The sequence below is a fragment of the Eucyclogobius newberryi genome, unplaced genomic scaffold, assembly GCF_026437365.1.
Source record: "Eucyclogobius newberryi isolate DKJ021-1_F unplaced genomic scaffold, fEucNew1.0.hap1 SCAF_5, whole genome shotgun sequence".
NCBI classification, from domain to species: Eukaryota; Metazoa; Chordata; class Actinopteri; order Gobiiformes; family Gobiidae; genus Eucyclogobius; species Eucyclogobius newberryi.
The window spans coordinates 32,082,691-32,103,206 of record NW_027316167.1 but is presented as its reverse complement, the minus strand read 5'-3'; the positions used below and the strand labels follow the sequence as shown (position 1 = coordinate 32,103,206).

The following is a 20,516-nucleotide window of genomic DNA, read 5'->3' as shown; positions in this document are numbered from 1 at the left end:
TTATTGTCTAAAAATCAACTAAATCTAGGGCTGGGCAACGTGACCAAAAGCGCCCGTACTTTGTTCTCATATTAACCTGTTTTCTATTTGGTTTTCTTTTAAAACAAAAGAACTTTAAATATTACTTTGTCGAACATAAACAAAACACTCTTTTAATCGGTGCCATTTGACAAAAAAAGAAAGTCAAATTTGTTCCTCCAAAGTCTAAACTCTACGTTTTTACTCCAGCTGCTCATTGACCTTGAGTCTGGATGTTTGTAGTCGACACATGAGTAAATGCAGTAGTAACTTTGTTGTTCTTGTACCGTTTTGTCCTCGTGTGAGTCCAAGTTTAGACCTCGAGCTGTATTTTATTTGGGCACGATTTACCTCTGAGTTCAGTCGCCAGGAATGTGTGTTTTTGTGGATCGAGAGCTGCAGAACCAAGAAGTAACACGAGTGAGGAAGGGCATCTGGCTTAAAGGAGCAGTGAGAGAGTGAGAAATACATGAAACGTTCCTCGCTTCATACGTGTAAGAAAAGGTGTTACTGTCAGTGCTTTAAAACAAAACTGTTTAAACCAAGATTAAACTGTCAACTTTTTCAAACGAGCCTCTGCAGGAAACGGGAAAAACATCTTAAATCTAGAGATAATTTTGAAATGTCTTCTTTACTTACAGAAATGTTGTAAATAAACAATAACACAAATAAGGCATTTTATATATGTAAAAATTGCACATATTTGGGACTTACAAATCTGACAAATTGATAGAGCCAGGTTGGAATTTCTTGCTTTAGTTTGTTGAAATATATAATTATATTATATTATATATTATATTTTATTATATAAATTATAATAAAATAAATAATTAACTAAAATAAATGATATAATATATTTAAATATAGAAATAAATATACTAATGGTAATAGTAATAATAATTATTATTACAGAGAAGATTTTTTTGTATTTGAAACTGAAAATTAGCTTGAAATTTCAGTCATTTTGGGTGTAAAATAAATCCTTCTCACAATTTAATTTACTTCTCACAAAGTAAATGAAAATCCAAATAAATCAGATTGGTAGTTTTTTGGTACAAATGCGGTGGTGGCTCCTTTTATTCTTTATACTTTGGACTTCTTGATTTTGGTGTTGGTGTTTCTGTCTCTAACGTGATGTTTTCCTCCTTCTCCTCCGTCCTGTCTGTTCACTGTGGTGTGGTGTCATAACCTGTAGGGGGCGCTCTTTCCTCAGTCACCACATGTCTGCTTTGGGGCTGAGCAGGAAGTCCAGGCTTTTCTCCAAATCCAGCTCCATCTGTGAGGAGTCTTCTGCGGCGCACAGGTCTGTGACAGGCTGCATCATGGGAAAGTTGTACTCTAAATCCAGAACTGACTCCAATAAGAGACTTTTTTTTGAGATTTTGTGAAACTAAAGAGACAAAACACAAAGACGTCTGCAAATTATGATATTTCCAAACAATAAATGGTAAAAAATATAAAGAAAACTTATTTTAAAGCATAATATTTCTCTATAGTAATTTGGGATATATTTGATTTGACATTTTTTTGTGTGTGTGAAATGACCATAAAAATAAGAACACATTTATTAAAATTGAAGCTTTAAGAAAAAAATAAACAAATTAACAAAATACAATTGGCTCTAGAAGGGTTAAGGTTAAAAAATACATTTGTGTGCACTTTGACTTTACTTTGATGGACAAATTTAGTCTCAAATCTTTAAAAGTATTTGGTTATGGAAAGGCAAGTTTACAGTATTTTCCAAACTATGAGTCGCTCTGGAGTATAAGTCGCACCAGCCATAAAATGCATAATAGAGAAGAAAAAAACATATATAAGTTGCACTGGAGTATAAGTCACATTTTTGGGGGAAATTTATTTGATAAAATCCAAGACCAAGAACAGACATTTCATCTTGAAATGCAGTTTCAAATAATAACATGGTAGAGAACATGGTGAATAGGTGTACGTATGCTAACGTAACACCTTCAGCTACATGAGGCACAGACAGAACTGTGGTGTCTGGTATGTTAACGTAACATATTAACACTTATTCAGATACTATAGCATAAAGAACATGCTAACACGTTTATCTCCAGTGCAGTGCATCTGACCCAAACAATTATTTACACATAAAAGTTCTCCTAATCTATATATTATTGTATTTATAATGCCAGGATGAACTAAATGCCTTCTCCTTTTTGCTAAACCCTTATAATCACAATGAAATGACGATTCGACCATCAGAGTCAACACTTACACTGTTTTGCTTCTCTGTATTTTTAAATTGCTTTTCTGTCCGTGCTTTACTTTTTAATTCATTGCCTCTGAGTCTGCGAACACAACGGGAATGAAGCTTTGGCAGGACTCTGTGTTTTCTAACTGCAGTCTTCTCATACTTGGTCGCTCACTCCCATTCTCCCAGTGTGTGTGTGTGTGTGTTGTGTGTTGTGTGGTGTGTGTGCGTGCGCGTGCGTGTGTGTGTTTTCACTTTTCATATTGTATTGTCCGTGTCCAGCCCGTCGTCGCCTGAGCCGTCCCACTCGCAGCAGCAGCAGCAGCAGCAGCAGCAGCAGCAGCAGCAGCAGCAGCAGCAGCAGCAGCAGCAGCAGCAGCAGCAGCAGCAGCAGCAGCAGCAGCAGCAGCAGCAGCAGCAGCAGCAGCAGCAGCAGCAGCAGCAGCAGCAGCAGCAGCCTTCACAGGAGCCGAGCAAGACCGAGGGCAAGCCCAGCTTCAAGTAAGTGCACGGCCGCCATTTTGGGTCAGAGCGTGTGGTTACCGCGGTCAACGGATTCAAACTCTAAATTGTAACGATGGAATTTTATTGTGACTTTAATGAAATGTCTCTTTTTTATCTGTGTAATTGTGTTCACGTTTTAAAGGAAGCCCAATGTCACGTTGTAGTTATATTCTTTATTTACTGTTTTATTATTGTATCAGGCTGAGAAATAGATTTTCAAAGTTAGGGGCCTGGGGCCTGAAAAGCAATTTCAGGGGCCCACAAGTGCGCGCGGCATTGCGGCGTCATAAGAACAATATAAATGTGTTGTTTTAAACCTGGTTATTAGCATGTAAACAATTTAAAGTACTTGTATCTGTTATTTGATATGAAGAGCACAAATACTGAATCATATAAACCAGAGATCATGATCTTTAAAACTGTTTAATTTAATATAATAATGTTTATTAGATACAAAATAAATACTGTTTACAGCATTTGACACAAGGAGATCTTGTGGAATATATGAAATCACGTCCTACAAAATAAACTACTAACATATATACATTGCCCCGAAAATTAGACCGAGCATTTCCGAGGACACGTGAACGCAACACGAACGCAGCGGCCAATCAGATGCCCGCTTTCATCGATATTACATCATGGAGACCGCTCGGCCAATGAGAAGCGAGAAGACGTGCGAAGTGGGCATGTCTGTCAAAACAAAACTTAAGCGATGAAAATGCCCCGAATATGGCCAAATTACTAGTTAAATCTTGATTTTTTTCGAGGAGGGGCACGACGGGCCCCCTCCTATTTCAAACCGCAGCCCCGCCGGAGATTCAACTGCTTGCGGGCCCCGGGCCCCCGTCTATTTCGCAGCCTGTGTATTGTTATGTAAGCCTATAATTTTAATACATTTAGCCTTGTTTGCGTTTTAAGTTTGTAATTTTACTGTTGTAGAAGATGTAAACTACTTTAAATCAACTACTTATTGTATACTTTCTAAATTGACTCCACATTTTTCAAGTAAGAATTTGAAAAGATGAATCTGAATAATCATGATTAGTTGACTGTTAAAATAAACATAATCAGATATGTCATCATTAACTTGTTAACTAGACTAAAAAACAGATGAAAAATTTATAATTTAATTTACAATCTATTTATTTTATAGCAAAAATGGCAAAATTATCAGATCAAAATATCAAAAAAGGAGAACACAATTTCTGATTTCCTTCACTTTATCTGTAATATTTTCTATATAGAAGCTTTAAGTCACTATATTTTGACCCTTTGTTTGTTTAAAATTTAAAAAGTCTCAATGTATTATTATAGAATATTGTAATAATAACCTTCTCCCACCACCAGGTGCTGTTTCCTACTGTGAAATTCATTTCACTATTTTAATAATAGAATAGAATTTTAGCATCATTTTACATATTTCTTGCCATGAATGTTTTTGCTAGTTTGTCTTGAATTCTTAAACGTTTCTCTTTTTCTTTTATTACAGCCGCGTGTGTGTTTTTTGCTCTTCCAATTCAAACCACTTGTATTTGAACTGACCGTGTTGTGCTGCTGCTTTAGCTCGAACGTCTTTCAGTTCTAATATTTATGCTTAAATCTTTCATCTTTTCTCTTTTTTAAACCCTTCTGTCTCTGTCCTGCCCCTCTCCAGCTCTGGGGAGGACGAGCCCATGTTCTGGTGAGTACATTCTTTTCTGTCCTGATCTTTATTCAAGCTTTTTATGGTCAAACGCCATCATTGGCATCCAGCTATCCAACATGAAAACATGAAAACCATCCGAGAAATCTGCACGTGACTGCGGAATAGTTTTGTGATGACGTTCCTTTTGTTTTTTTTTGTTTTTTTTAAATATTTGTTTTGCCCGTAGGCTTTATTAAACAGGAAAGAACAGTGTGAAATGAGGATGAGAGAGAAGGAGAACATGCAATAAACCGTCGGAGTCGGGATTCAAACTCACGACACTGCGGCCAAACAAAGACTAGTTTCTTGTAACAAATAATCAAATATTAATCAGATCTACATGGAATCATTTCAAATAGTCAATATCAAGTCAGTAAATGTTCTGTAGAGATTTAAAGGAATAAATTGAACAATATTTGTTGTTAAATTCCGCTGAGTAAAATCTGATTAAAGACAATTATCATTAAAATGTGTATTTATTCATTATTTTTCATTATTAAAAAATATATAACATTGAATAAAATTGTGATTGGTGAATACAAAGAAGGTAAAAAGAATCATGGATTATTTCTATTATAATATTTATCAAATATGAATCATATCCAAATCGAATAGTTTCACATTTTCAATATCAAGTCTGTGCAAAAGTTAAGTAGAGTTTTTTAGGTTTAATTTTCTTTTTTTTAATCTGTCTTTTTATCATAAAAAAAAAAAATAATAATAATTGAAATCCCAAAAAAAAAAAAAAAAATACATTCCACTGAGTAAAAACTAATTAAAGATAATTATCATCAAAACTTGTATTTATTCATTATTTTTCATTATTAAAATATATAAAAGGGAATATAATTGTGATTGGTGAATATAAACAAGGAAATACATAACATTAATTACTTATATTGTTTGTAATTTTGCCCAGTCTTTGTTACGTGACAGTTGCAGTGTAAAGAACAATATTATTCATGCAGGCTCAGCCACAACTAGCTCTTACTTATTTTTGCTGTCTTTAAAAATGTGAAAAACAGATTTACTTCACGTTAAACTCTTTGCAGCGCTCCACATTTATCGCTCTCTTTCCTAACATCCTAATTATTCACCACAACGAGTTTATAACCACTTTTCCTGACTTTCAGAGGCTAAAGCTAACAAACATTAGCATGCTAACAGCGCACTTCCTGCTTCAAAAATCCATACATACATTATCCAATCCGCTTTATTTATACAGCATATTTCATGCTGCACTGTACAAATAAAGAAATCAATATAAAATGAAGATGACTACACTAACCTAACAATAAAACTAGTCGAATCAAATAAGAACAACTGTGTTAAAACCAATAAAACAAAAATAAAGTCAATATTTTGCCGCTGGATGCCAATTCTCTGGATGGTATAATTCTTCATTTCTGGGCTTTTAGTTTGAAATCGAAAATGTTTCCATCTACTGTAGATAATTGTCAATTTAAACGGGTGCTGACACTACAAATGACAACTGATGACGATCAATTATTCAGCAGGTGATGGTGTTTGGGTGTGTTTTTGATTGATTTGACCTGATTTCTCTCCGTCCCGTGACTTTGGAGAAGGTTGACTGTCGGTGCTGGCGTCGAAATGATCGGGGGAAACGTGATTGTAACGTCTTTCTTCACTAAAGTGCGTCCGTGTTTTGAGTTGTGTGTTGCTGTGTCCTTACAGCGCTGAGGACGCTAATGTTAAACAGGACAAACCCATTTTCAAGATGTTTGAGTAAGTAACGCTGCCCCTGGCCCAATGCATGCTGGGAAATGGTGATGGAATGAAGGCTTTGGGGCTGTACAATCTGGTGTGTGTGGTTTCTTTTTGTTTCTTGAACTGAGCTGTAGTTGTAGCAAACGTTTTGATAGAACGATTTGTGTGTGACAAGTCAACGGACATTAATTTTTTATTTTTTTTTACTTGATTCTTGTTTTTTCAATGCCTAATGATGAAATGGTGCAATATTCTACCTGCAATAGTCACCAGACCCATTAAATATGACACTAAAATATTTCTCTGCAGTGATGTGTTTGCTCGGGTTTATTAGCAGTTAAATGTTGTGTTTCCATGCACTTTGGGCTTATATTTAACTTAAAATTGAACTATTTGAGTCTTTTAAGCTTGGAGGGAGAGGACTATTTATCCAGGATTCTTTATTCTTTTTATGAGCCTGTTGTAATTCCCTCTGCAGCCTGTATATGGCGCCAAAACTCAGTCCCGTTGGAAACAGAAGAGATGCGGATATAATTTAGATTGTATATCATATTTGTCCTTTAAAATAATAATAAAATGCACGCATCGATGCCAAATATAGATATATTGATGCTCACGGAAGTATCAAAGTATTGTGTACACTCAAAACTTAAAATTCCATCCCAAACACAATTTTCTAAGAGATATATTGATCACATTTTAGGTTCTTTGCACATTATGCTTACTTTTTATACGTTCAAGAAAATAATGACTGCAATTAAGAGTTTCTATGCAGTTTAAAACAAAACTCTTCGGTGTCGTATCGGATCAATGTTGCGATAAAAGTAGTATTACGTGGTATCGGATCGGGAAAAGATCACCGATATCGCGATCATTAGTTGCTGTAGTAAGAGACCTACTTAAGACACAGAGAAAGCTTATCGATGTAATCCTGTCAGCCTCTTCAAAATAAAAAACTGTGCCGTGAGACTCTTATTGTGATAGTATCGCGCAGAGAGATTTAGATAGATTCCATATTTTTCCCTCAAACGTCACATTTCATATTTCAGACGTGTCCAGTGCAATGCGAGCCACAGTGTAACTTCACAGTCGTTTGTTTTGGCTCGTTTCTGAACCGTCTTTTGTCCCTCTAAAGCCGAGTGGAGACATGTTTCTGTTGGACCTGGTTTCAGTCCATTTGTGGTTCAGTCCCAAACAATAGAAAGACATAAACGCTGCCACTAAACCTGGTCCAGACTCACTAATTACAGGCCAAGACTGGACCGTGGCCTGGACCGGGACTGGACCGTGGACTGGACCGTGGACTGGACCGGACCGGACTGGACCAGGATTGGACTGGACCAGGATTGGACTGGACTGGACCAGGACTGGACTGGACTGGACCGGGACTGGACTGGACCAGGACTGGACTGGACTGGACCGGGACAGGACCGGGACTGGACTGGACCGGGACAGGACCGGGACTGGACTGGACCGGGACAGGACTGGACATGACCTGGACTGGACCTGGACTGGATCGGGTCTGGACCAGGACTGGACCGGGACAGGACCTGGACCGGGACTAGACCGGGACCTGGACTGGACCGTGGACCCAGACACTGCTGAAGCCTTTGACCCAAGTCTGACCGTCGTGTGGAGGACAATGGTTTCCTGAACATCCCTTCAGCCCACGACACATCGTTTACATTTAGAGTCAAATCGTCCTCACAAAGGAAATGACAACGATACGGTTTCGCTACAATGTTCTTCCTACTTTCTGATCACATCTGTCTTTAGGATATTCTTGTAACATTCAGAACTAAATGTAGCCGCCTTTTACCGCCGAGACATTTACAAGTTTAAGTGGAAAATCTAGCAACGTACAGATCAATTTCTGCCTGAACTGTTTGTGATTAATGATTTGATCAATAACGTGGCTCAGTGCATTTGGTGTAGTTTCGGTGTGTGACCTTTGGGGGCGCTGTTTGACGCGAATGCTTCAGATCTACTTCAGTGTCTTGTTTTGAGATTTTGCGATGCTGGTGATGATGTGGGGTTTTGCTGTGATAAAATGGTGTAATCTGGGGGTGTGGCCTAATTTTCCCATTTATTTACCATTGGTTGTTTCACACGCCGCCACCAAGTTCAAATATTTGCAATTATTTAATTTGTATAACAATACGCAAAACGTGTGAAATTCCCATTGGTTGGATTTGCTTTAGAAATCATTTTAACTGTGCATATTGTTTTTTGGCAGAGATAACTTTCTACGGAACCTGGCGGCGACGCAGTGGGAGAAGAGGAGGCGGAGTAAACACCAACGACCTCGCCTGGCCTCCGCCGATGACCTCATCACCCCGAGCCTGCCAACCAAAGAGGAAACGAGCCGCGTCCAATCAGAGGAGCCGACTCCACAAAGTAAATGATGTCACAGCTCACAGTATTATTACTACTCACACTGTTATTACTGTTTTAAATACATTATCAGCCAAATAGAAGAAATATTCTAGTTGGAGAATATTTACATTAAAAGTTTATTATAGATGAAAATCAAAAATTGCTTATTCTTTTTTTGACATTTTGATTTGATAATGCCTTTGTTACAAAACTGTATTTTTGTCTGTGTTTGACTAATTGTGACTAGTCGACTACAAAAAAATAATGTTTTATAATCGGAATTGTTATCTGGACTATACAGACTGTAAAACACAAACAAAAATACCCCTTTAAAGCCAAGACTGTGGCATTATTACATTAAAATGTCCAAATAGAATAATAAATTATACAATTTCTTTGTAGAAGCCTCCAACACCATTTTTGGACCTTTAGTTGGTTAAAAATGGTACAGTAGAAATGATCGTTTGACATTTGGCTACTAAAATAATTGTTAGTCGCAGCCTTACACTGTAAAGTCCTGATAACAATTAATTTATGAAAATATGATTAGAATCGTTGCATACAAAGTGGTAAATGTGTCGTTTCTCACATTGGCCGCTCTCATTTCACTTCATTTCAGGTCCTATAAACGGTGCAAGAGCAAAAGCACTCTCAGAGTCCCAAAATGAGACGGGTGAGGCAAAATTCATTTATTCATTTTTCACAGTAAATCTTTCTCTCGTCACAACACAATGTGTTTTGCAGAAGCTCCGCACCAGAGACAGAGCAGCACTTTGTCTGAGGATAAGAAGTTTGTCCTGGACATGCTCTACTCCAGGTCCAGTCCTGGTCCTCTGAGACCCTCTGAGTCGGGCTCTGAAGAGGCGTCACTGCCCCCTACGGAGAGACGTGAGCGCCTGCACCAGACCGAGAGCACTTCACAAATATAACATACTTAATGTTTTAAAAACACTCAGAACTAAAGGTTATTTGGTGTTTTAGTAAATGCACTAAACAAACGTTACAGAATGGTTCTGCTTGTAGTAACTCATGTTGTAAATGAGAACTGGTTCTCCATCAACCTACCTGGATAAATAAAGGTTAAATAAATAAGAAATAAGATGTAAATAAGCACCTTTGTTCTAATCTGGTATAATATTGACCATGTAGTTCCAGATGCTCTTTATTATGCAGTGTCTCTGTAAAAAGAATAACCGTCCCCCTCCTGTGGTCAGCCCGCCGGCCCCTGGTCATGATGGTGTCTGGAGGAGACCCGGGCAGCGTGGGCCGTGTGTTAGAGCGTTTCTCCAGCATCAGGCGCTCAGAGGACGCTCTTAATGAGGGCAGCGCCTCCCGCAGGGCAGAGCTGGAAGGACTGGAGGGGTCGGCACAGGCCGCTCTGGCCCGACTCGCAGAAGAGCAACAGGTCAGAGGGTCTTCATCATCATAATGGTTCCACAATGGTTAAAACACACAGGACATAATGAGGAGTTCTTAATGTTGACTGAGTGTGTGTTGTGTCCACAGAGCCGCAGCCTCCGCTCTCAGTCCAGTGTGGACATGGAGAACCAGGTCAAGCGTCTGGAGGGGATGAACCCTCTGGGCCCAGGAGGGGGCTCTGAGCCCTGGGACCAGATCCAGCCCTCGGCCTCCGCCCTCCGCATCAAGGACCTCGACTTCTCAGGTAATGGATCTTATTAATCCATTATATTTAGTATCATATCTGTAGCTCATAATCGAGCATCATGAGGGCAGTGGTCTGGTCTGGATGAAAATATTGATTGAATCAAAATCTAAACTTTTTCTCCTTTTAATAAGTTTCCTCATGCATAAGTAATTCAATTGAAGTCCCAACACAAGTAAAGGGATTGTTTTGGTGGCGCCAGCATCTCATTTACATAAAAACCCATTGAGCTCGACACCTCTTTTTCAGAGTGACCCGGGACAATATAAATCCTAACATGTGTGTTTATTCCTGTAGTTGTTGAACAGTGGGAGACTGAGCAGCTCTTCTACATGATCAAACTATATGTATACAGGAAAGGCCCTTGAGAGCCTTTTAACAAAATAAATATATCAAAACATTACACAGTTGTGTAACAAAACATGTACATTTAACCTAAAGAGTCTCCCTAAACGTTTGCATGGGGAAAAGTGAGCGTGTCCTGGAGCCTTTTCCACATTTCAGGAGCCTAAAAGCAGAAGAAGCCTCAGAGTTCACCTGAAGAACAGACGATCTGATGAACATTAAATACAAACACGTTTCTCATGCTTCATAAGACTGACATGAAGGAGCAAATAATGGGCACGTTTTCTACATAGAGCATAGAGTAAATAAAGAGTACCGTACTTTCCGGAGTATAAGTCGCACCAGCAAAAAATGCATAATAGAGAAGAATAAAAACATATATAGGTCGAAAGCTGAGTTCAAACCCATTTCATTGTCTTTGTTGAAGACTTTGGTTTAGTTGTTCAAGTCCAGGTTTAGTTCCAGGATTGGCCTCGGTTTATTCCCAATTTTGATGCAGCGTTTGCAAAAGTGTGAACGCAGATCAAACGTTGTTTTGAGTAGTTCCCATTTGACTTGTTCATACTTTACTGCACGTGTTACTCTGCACAATGAATCACAACCTCAATGTCACTTCTAAACAACTCCGCAAACTCCGGAGGCAGAGGAAGCGCCGATTCTTCTTCTGCATCACTTAGAGCGTCGCTGCGTTGCTTTAGAGCCCTCTGGTGGTTCTCATGTGAAATGCGGTTTCCAGTGTGAAAATAACGAATAATATCACATAAGTCGCACCGCGGCCAAAACTATGTAAAAAAAGTGAGACTTATAATCCTGAAAATAAGATAAATAAAAGACTATGTCGCTCTTGAGACACCGGTGGCTTTAGAGAAGTGGAGGAAGCATGCGGGGAAACAATGTCACAATAATCAAATGTGCACATAATTAATGAAGGGTTCGTTTTGTGGTCGTTTTCTCGACTTCCTTCTCAGACCTGCTCGATGAAGAGGACATCGACGTGTTGGACATCGACACTTTGGATTCAACTTCAGCCTTTCATTTATCAGGCGCTCCTCCCCCTCCCCCTCCTCCCCCGGGCTCTGGACCTCCCCCTCCTCCTCCTCCTCCGCCTCCACCTGGGTTTGTATTAGGAGCATTTCCACCACCTCCACCTCCTCCTCTACCAGGCTGTGGTGCTCCTCCTCCACCCCCACCACCACCTCCTCCTCCTGGGTTTAACATCTCAGGCGCCCCTCCACCTCCTCCTCCACCACCACCACCAGGGGGCGCCTCACTGTCGGCCCCGCCTCCACTCAACGGCGTGAAGAAGAAGAAGAAGACGGTGAAGCTGTTCTGGAGGGAGCTGAAGCAGGCGGACGGCGGGCCTCAGCAGTGCAAGTTTGGGCGCGGGACGGTGTGGGCGTCGCTGGACAAGGTTACCGTGGATACCGCCAAACTAGAGCACCTGTTTGAGTCCAAGGGGAAAGAGCTGCACATTGCCAAGGTAACAGCGCTGTATGATTCATGTCTTAAAGGGCTTGTGTTTTAATGTTGTAATTCCCTCTGCTGCCACTAAATGCTCTAACTCAATTCCTGATGTGAGAAACGCCTGACTTATAGAAAGTCATGGGTCGGGTTTCACTCTTTTTAAGTTCTAAAACACTAAATATTGTGATACATGTGATAAGAAATATATTGCACACGATATTCTGCGATATTTCACAAAAGTATATTGCGTAAATAATATATTCCTTTTACGTAAAAAAGCAAAAACACCATAGTCCTGTCACAAAATAATTTAGTAAAATATACAAAAAAATAGTCTTGCTGATGTATTGATACAGCAGCCCATGATAACGATACCGTTATCATGGGCGTAAAAAAGTAACAATCACAATTAAATCATAATTCAAGAAAAGCATCTTCACGTCAAAATCTAAGAACAAAAGGATGAAATAAGAATAGATTAAATCAAAGTAGGGCTCACAGAAATAGACAGTTATACGTGCAAGAAGTAAATGTGGATATTGGACAAACTTGAGGGTTCATTATTGCTTGATTTCTCGATGACACTTTTTTGTAAACAATTAGAGCAATAATTGTAATATTTGTAATTCTAATTGTATTAATTGCACAGCCCTACTAAATCACCAAATATACTATCACGATACATCAGTATTTTAACACTCTAATACACAATATAAAACTGCTAAACATACGTAAATGGAGGTCATCCGGTGTAAAGACGTATGTCGAGCAAAAAGCAGAAGTCGTATCAATATATTGTTGTGAGTCATTGTAGAACCAGTAAAATCGTTAACAATTAAACAGAACAAAAACTGGACTTAAACATTTTGTCTTCAAACTCTTCCTTGTTTGTGCAGAAAGGACCCGAGCTGAAGAAAGCCGAGATCCTGGTGCTGGACTCAAAGAGGAGCAATGCTATAAACATCGGGATGACCGTGCTGCCCGCCGTGCACGTTATTAAAACCGCCATTCTCAACTTCGACGAGTTCGCCATCTCCAAAGAAGGCATCGAGGTAAAGTCTGTCTGACCTGGAGCTTTGGGCGTTTAGAATCGTGACTACAGCTGACGACAGCCGGCTTTAGAGCCACGCTTCAGTTCAGTTTAGTCCAGAATTAGATTTGAGGTACTGGAGGTTACAGTCGCCTCCCCCGTCTGCATCGCTAAATAAAGACCAAAAGGAATACTAATAACCTTCACACAAACACGGCACTAAACTAGGACTAAAGTGCCAGCGCATCCTAAACCAGGACGAAGTCGGGACTAATGGTGCGTTCATGTGGCCCTCGGGAATCTGGAAATGTTTGCCAGAGTTGAAGAAAGCACACAAAACGCTCGCACAAGTCGGGAAAAGAACTCAGGAACTCAAAAAGTGGATTTGCCAATTTATCCTTAACTTTTGAGCTTGTCAGATTCTAATATAACTGAGAAAAACAGGACAGGATGTTGGTCGTGTAGATCAAACGAATTGAATCCCTACAATTACAAAACTAACAGATTAAAACACGCCTGTCCCTCAAGTTCCCCCAGACAAAGGATATGAATATTCATAAGAAGGTGGATCTTCTGGGACCAGCCCGTACCAGGCTGTACCTTCCAGGACATCCTAATATGGTCGTGAGATAAGACCCTTGACCCAGGCAGAGAAGTTGGTTGGGGGAAGCAGATACGCAGTCCATTATGCATAACAATGAAAGGTTTATTATTGCATTACAATATTAAATGTTTATTAATTACAACAAGCTCTTTGACAAAACATTATAACATCTAAGGTTTTTCTTTAGTTTAATAGGTTTACGCAAGAAAAAAAATAACATAACTGAGTTAATAATCAATCTAATCTTAAAAGCTCAAATAAAAATGGTTTAATCCATGGATCCAACACAAATAACGTTTAGTTTTATAGCAGGACAACAATCGGCTGCAAACCTTTGGAGTTAAAAGCATCTTCTCGTCAACACATAAAACGGGATTAAGCCTGCACTAAAATGACTAAAATGTTGTTGTAAAATGACTGTATAATACGTGATTGAATTAACTAGCACTTATCTTGATTTGAGTTTATTTTGACTTTCTAAAAATATGATATGCAAGTAATAAGTACAGTAAGTGTAAGTTCTTGTTTAAGTGTAGCAGCACATTTTTCCTCATTTCAAGTTAGAAAATGCTTGTCTTTTTCTGATTTTAATTAAAACAAGATATTTAATGCTTGATCTTGAGTTTAAGGTGGTGAAAATATACTCAAAACATGATTTATACTACTTATTCTAAGCACTTTAGTAATTTCCCCAGTGTACGTCGTTTTATTGGTTATATCTCCCTGTTTGTTCTGTCTCTGAGCAGAAGATCTTGACCATGGTTCCCACGGAGGAGGAGAAGCAGATGATCCAGGAGGCTCAGCTGGCAAACCCCGACGTTCCTCTGGGCACGGCCGAGCAGTTCCTCCTCAGCCTGGCCTCCATCAGCGCCCTGACCTCCCGTCTCCAGCTCTGGTCCTTCAAACTCAACTACGAGGCCCTGGAGAAGGTAAATCGGGTTTTGCTCTTAATTATTCACACAATTATGGAATTACTTGCAAAACTTTATGAATTGTTGGAACTCTTGTTTTTTTCCAATGCATATTTAAACCATTAGAAAACTACACATATCCTCTGATTTGCATATTAATGAGGAATTTGAAAAGTAATTGCCGAACTTCAATATTTTAATGTTGTGATTTAGTTCAGAATATTTAAAATGACTGTAGTCGTATTTCTTTTAAAGGAGAAATGTCATGCAAAGTTGACTTTTAAGATTTTTTATCCATGTTATATTTGTTTTCCCTTCACATTTACCCACTCGAAGTTGTATTTAGTGATCGTAATCAGCGTGATTCATTCAGGTTTGAGTAGTTATTTTTACAGAATAAAGATTTTAACAAGATAAAGAAAACCTGTACCGGTATATTTAGTGTTTTTTGTAATTGTACACGATCAGGATGGGCTCAAGCCACATCACTTTATCTTCAGTTAGCTAAAATGTAGTCAAAATCTCATTGAATTATAGAAAGAATAATCGATTAGTGAAATTATCATAAGTCGCAGCCTTATAATGATCCACAAGTGTCTTAGATTATAACTTTATTACAGACAACTGCAAAGTCTTTTAATAGTTTAACATGTTTGAACACCATATACTGTTTTAAATGAAAAATACATTGGGTGACGACCTTTTGGCCCAGTTTCATGTGGGTTGGTGGTGTTTTCAGGAGATCGCTGAGCCTTTGTTCGACCTGAAGCTGGGGATGGAGCAGCTGGCGTCCAATCAGACGTTCAAAAGGATCCTGGCCACGCTCCTCGCCATCGGGAACTTCCTCAACAGCTCCAACGTGAGACAAAGCGTGCAAATCTTTACTTCTGAACTGCTGAAAACCACACAACAGATAGTCTCAGCCATTTTTGATCTGTCCACTCCCAAATGAGTCCAGCAGAGGGCGGTAAACAACTAATCAAACCAGACTTTGCATGTGAGAAAATACAATAATCGTCCTGTCATGATAACAAATTTGGATTTATGTCATGATAAACAATAATATTTCAGTTACTTTATGGATGATTCCATTACTAAAGCAGGATAATCCCACTAAACCCTTTTGTAAATGTGCAATATTGTTAAAAAACATGAACTGCAATAATAAATGGCAGACACACTTTAATACTTGGTAACTATAATTTTTAGTCTTAGAAGTTACTTATTTGACTATTTGCAACTCAAATCTTGCCGTGCAACATAAAAATAACCAAAAAACCACAGAAATGCAAAGAAAATCAAAACAAGGTAAATATTGAGCCTCAAAAAATATTGCTCCAGATATGATTTGAGTCAGTATAGTGATTATTGTGACTTTATGATAATATTAAAAGACATGTTTTAATTCAGAGTGGACGTTCACATTTTATCATTTTGGTTCATTTTTAAAGGCGCACTATGTAACCTTTCTGCCCAATGTCAGGAAGAAGGCGTTAAATTAGGGCTGCACTAACGATAATTTTAATAATTGACATTCAAATGATTATTTCTATTGCACTTTGAGACTTTTTAAATCCATCATCAACCAAATAAAAAATAATGAATTAAGAATATTTACCAAGAAAATGTATTATTGATGAAAAACCCAAATAGTTTATTCATTTTTAACATTTTGATTGAATAATGCCACTGTCTTTGTTATAAATGTTTTGTTTCATATGCGTTTTAGTGTCTGTACAGTCCAGATACATAAGTTACAATTATCAAAATGTAATTATTTTAATCGTCATTAAGCTGATATTAAATTCCTAGATCTTGCATTTAATTTTTTTAAATGTTTTAATTTAATTACTGGTGTTTTAAATGATAATTAGTGACCTTGAAAAACACACATTCTGACTGCGATTGGGCTCGCCTCTCCATGGATCTGACCTGTGCTGGTCGATAGACACGTTTAATAATCAGGCAAAGCAATAACATCTCGCCAGAAAAGTTTCATTGTGCAGTTTTAATCATTATAGAAAATATATGTAACATTAGAGGCAGTAGCATCTTGAAAAACTTGAAAAATGTCCAAAGTCTCATGTAATGCAGCTTTTAACCACATTATAACTATAATCTAACTATAATGGTTCACTATTATAAAAACGTATTGTTGTACTGTACTTTTGTTCCGTACATGCACAAGTAAAACAACTTAAGCCTGTTTTGATGCTCTTATCTAAAGCAAACGGCAAACTTCTGATCTTTTTTTAGTCGTTACCCGACACATGCCCTTGATTTAACGCCGATAGTGCTGTTTTTGCTCACACTTTTAATCCTCTTACGCCCGTCTGACTGTCACTGTGTTTGTGTCAGGCCAAAGGCTTCGAGCTGAGTTACCTGGAGAAGGTGGTGGAGGTGAAGGACACGGTGCAGCGCCAGTCTCTGCTCCATCACACGTGTAACCTGGTCCTGGAGAAGTATCCCGAGTCCACAGACCTGTACTCGGAGATACCGGCCATCACGAGATCTGCTAAAGTAAATACAGACGCTAAAACATGTGCTGAACCAGGCTCGAACAAGGAAATAAGCGTTTCAACGGGGGATGAAACGGATCAGTTGAAATATGAGCTCAGACCAAGACTAAAACAGCTTTAAGACACACCTAGAGCTGCAAGATGTGTGGCAATCTAATCCGAATGGCAGTTTAAGGGTCCTGTACCATCCTTTACCTGACTGTGTATTGTAAAGGGGAGGTTTTTGGAGCAATAAACAGACCTACATGTGCACTGTCTGCATCTTATTATGCGCTGATGCACTGGGAGGTGATGACATTTCCACGACGGCAACTCTACTTTGCTTTTTGACGGTGCAATGTAAAATGTAATAGGCTCTGTGCACGTACTGTCGCTCTAAAATCTGTATCTACTGACGGATCACGCAGCCTCATCGTGGTGGGTTGATGTTTAAGTCTTCTCCAGGGACACTTTTTTTAGCTGTCAGTGTCTCAAAATGAATGCCAACTTGGATTAAAGTCTCAAATCTCATAAAACGACAAAGTAAAATGTTTAGTAAAGACATGCCGAATGTTTTTATGTGCCAATTGTTTCAGTTTGTGATGTTAAACTAAAAGCAGAAGCATGTAACTCCCCCTGCAGCTCTCTTAGTGGTAATACATTGTCACATTTTATTTTTTCTTCATCATAATAAGTCTGTGTAATTGCATACGAAACCATTTTTACGTTGCAAAATAAAAAAAGAGCCAGGGTTTCTCAGGAGAGTCGTCTTCGTGGCGATGTTGGCAAATGTTCCGTCCAAAGACAGCAGGGGGTGACGACGGGCACTTCAAACGCCCTGAAAACACATCAGAATCAGAAAAGGTTTATTGCCATTGTCAATGAGCAGAATTCACAAACATAGGAACTTGTGTAACTATCACAGGGACTTAGTATCATTTTAACCTCACTGAACGTCTTTCTAAGTTCTGTTTTAAATATTTATAAGACTAATATAAGGCTTTTTTATTGTTAAGACTTGCTGTCCAATGCGTGATCTGTCAGTATTGATTGAGTTTAGAGCAATAATGGGGTGGAAATGACCTGGATGACTGTTCTACTGACTGTTGTTTAGGGGTTAGCTACAAGAAACAACATACAATTCAGCATTTCAACATACCAGGAAATAGGGTCTCTAGAGGAACATTTGAAGTGAAAGTACAACACTTTCCATACATAAACTATCCTCTTGCTTTTAGGTGGACTTCGAGCTGCTCTCTGAAAACCTGGCGCAGCTGGAGAGGCGCTGCAAAGCCTCATGGGACAACCTGAAGGTGGTGGCCAAACACGAGACAAAGGCCGCGCTGAAGAACAAGCTGACCGACTTCCTAAAAGACTGCACTCAGCGCATCATCATTCTGAAGGTGGTCCACAGGCGGGTCACCAACCGCTTCCACTCCTTCCTGCTGTTCCTCGGGCAGCCGTCGTCCTCCGCGCGGAACATCAAGATCACAAACTTCTGCAAAATCGTCAGCGAGTTCGCCCTGGAGTATCGGACGTCACGAGACAGAGCTCTGACGCTGAAGAGGAAGAAGGCGGCGCACCGCGAGAGGACCAAGACGAGAGGGAAGATGATCACGGAGGTAGAGATCTGTTTGAATGAATCTCCTGGAGCAAAGTGATTTTTAAAGTATTTACACATAAAAAGCACGGGAGGAACTTTCTGCAGTTGCTAGAGTCACGTAGAATCCACTACGAAAAAGAAAGGCGTAGGAACTGCAAAATGTTCCTACAGTACCACCAAAATATTTCGCTTTTAAAATATCAAATTAACTACATAAGGAGGAGTAATGAAAGAAACAATGAACCAAAACTGGGGCTGCTTAAAAGCTGAGGAACCTGATTTTCAAACTGCAAAAGGAAGAAGAGGGTCTTTAAATCAAACTCGTCCGTTGCTCTCTCAAATCCTTTGTTTGCATTGATTTTAGGCTCGTGTGCGGCTTTAAAACGGCTTTTTCAGTCAAACTGGAGTGGACCCCACAAGTACAGCCAATCGGAACGCTGCATTTGGCTCTTACTTGCTGCTTGACAAGATATAAAATACTCATTATTAGCTGCAGACAGCACACACCCATCTCATTTTGTCACAAAGTGCTGCGTTAATCAAATCAAATGTATTTATGAAGCACAATTCATACAAACCGCAATTCAAAGTGCTTTACAATGTTTAAAACGCAATGAAAAAAATAAAAACACAATGAAATTTATAAAAAATATAAAACAATGTACGTCAGAGTAAATAAATAAAATAAAATTAATGTATTTTAAAATATAAAAAAACAGGTAAAATTATGTCAGTCATAGGCGCGGCTAAACAAACCAGTTTTTAGTTTGGATTTGAACACAGCCGGGGTGGGGGCCTGTCTCACGACTTCGGGGAGGCTATTCCAGACCTTTGCCCCATAGACCTGGAACGCAGATTCTCCGTGTCTGGTCTTGGCTCTGGCACCAGCAGGAGGCCAGTCCCTGAGGTCCTTAGAGTCCGAGGTGGTTCATATGACACACTCAAGTCTGAGATGTGTTTTGGTGTTAGGCCATGGAGAGACTTATACACAAGTAGAGCTGTTTTTTAATAATACTCTTTGGGGGAAGACACAAAATGTACTAATTTACAACAAAAAAGTCAAGTGTCCCAGCTTTAAGGACCAAAGGACTAATACAGTTCAAAATGTGTTCTACTTTATGACTAAACCAGGGTAAAATCGACTAAATTAGCTCTATAACTATTACAATATTTTTTTTTTTTTTTTAACCAAAGTGCTACAATCAATCAACAATGTACTGACACAAAATCTAAGCTAATGATTAAACTGTGTACTGCTTATTTTACAGACTGAGAAGTTCTCAGGGGCGGTGCCTGCGGACAGCTCCTCCCCCGTCTCCATGGCAGCGGACGTGGAGGCGGAGCAGCAGCAGGAGGAGCACGAGAACATGAAGAACCTCCTGATAAGCGGCGGCGGCGGCGACAGTCTGACTGTGGGGCTCCGGAGGTCCAGGGCCGTGCGCAGTGAGTCTCACAGATCACACCTGAACAGACAGGGGGCAGTAGTGGTCAGGCCATCAAGCGTTTGCCTTAAAACACCGTGAAAACACTTCTTTTTAAAAACTTTTATGACATGTCCACTTGTCCACACGTTGGAAATTGTTTGCTAAAATGAGCTGTCCCCAATTGTTTTCATGTAAACAAATAAAATCTGTTTTGTTCCATTACCGATGTTTGTAAAAGCAGCTCTTTGGTCAAAATGAGACCGCTGTGTGCCGTCTGCATCGAACATTTAATTATTTTACTATACAGCGTTTGTCACTTTATTTTATTTACACTATTATTTTGTTTTGAAACCTATTTTACACATATTTAGCACAGTCTATATAGTTGTTTATTTTTTACCATTATTATTCCTCAAAACGGATCTATTATTATTATTATTATTCAT

The 20,516-nt window shown here is 39.0% G+C and overlaps 1 protein-coding gene across 1 annotated transcript in view; it reads left to right on the top strand.

The window, feature by feature from the left end:
- fhod1 (formin homology 2 domain containing 1) overlaps positions 1-20,516 on the top strand; it is an 83,142-nt gene that overhangs the window by 61,226 nt on the left and 1,400 nt on the right. Inside the window, exons 11-25 of the mRNA XM_072465851.1 lie at positions 1,214-1,321; positions 2,516-2,734; positions 6,120-6,170; positions 8,389-8,549; positions 9,148-9,201; positions 9,273-9,416; positions 9,743-9,933; positions 10,035-10,191; positions 11,505-12,016; positions 12,897-13,052; positions 14,381-14,563; positions 15,285-15,404; positions 16,904-17,065; positions 18,282-18,665; positions 19,915-20,089. Of these exons, the coding sequence (XP_072321952.1) occupies positions 1,214-1,321; positions 2,516-2,734; positions 6,120-6,170; positions 8,389-8,549; positions 9,148-9,201; positions 9,273-9,416; positions 9,743-9,933; positions 10,035-10,191; positions 11,505-12,016; positions 12,897-13,052; positions 14,381-14,563; positions 15,285-15,404; positions 16,904-17,065; positions 18,282-18,665; positions 19,915-20,089 (2,777 nt within the window). The remainder of the gene's footprint in view (positions 1-1,213; positions 1,322-2,515; positions 2,735-6,119; positions 6,171-8,388; positions 8,550-9,147; positions 9,202-9,272; positions 9,417-9,742; positions 9,934-10,034; positions 10,192-11,504; positions 12,017-12,896; positions 13,053-14,380; positions 14,564-15,284; positions 15,405-16,903; positions 17,066-18,281; positions 18,666-19,914; positions 20,090-20,516) is intronic.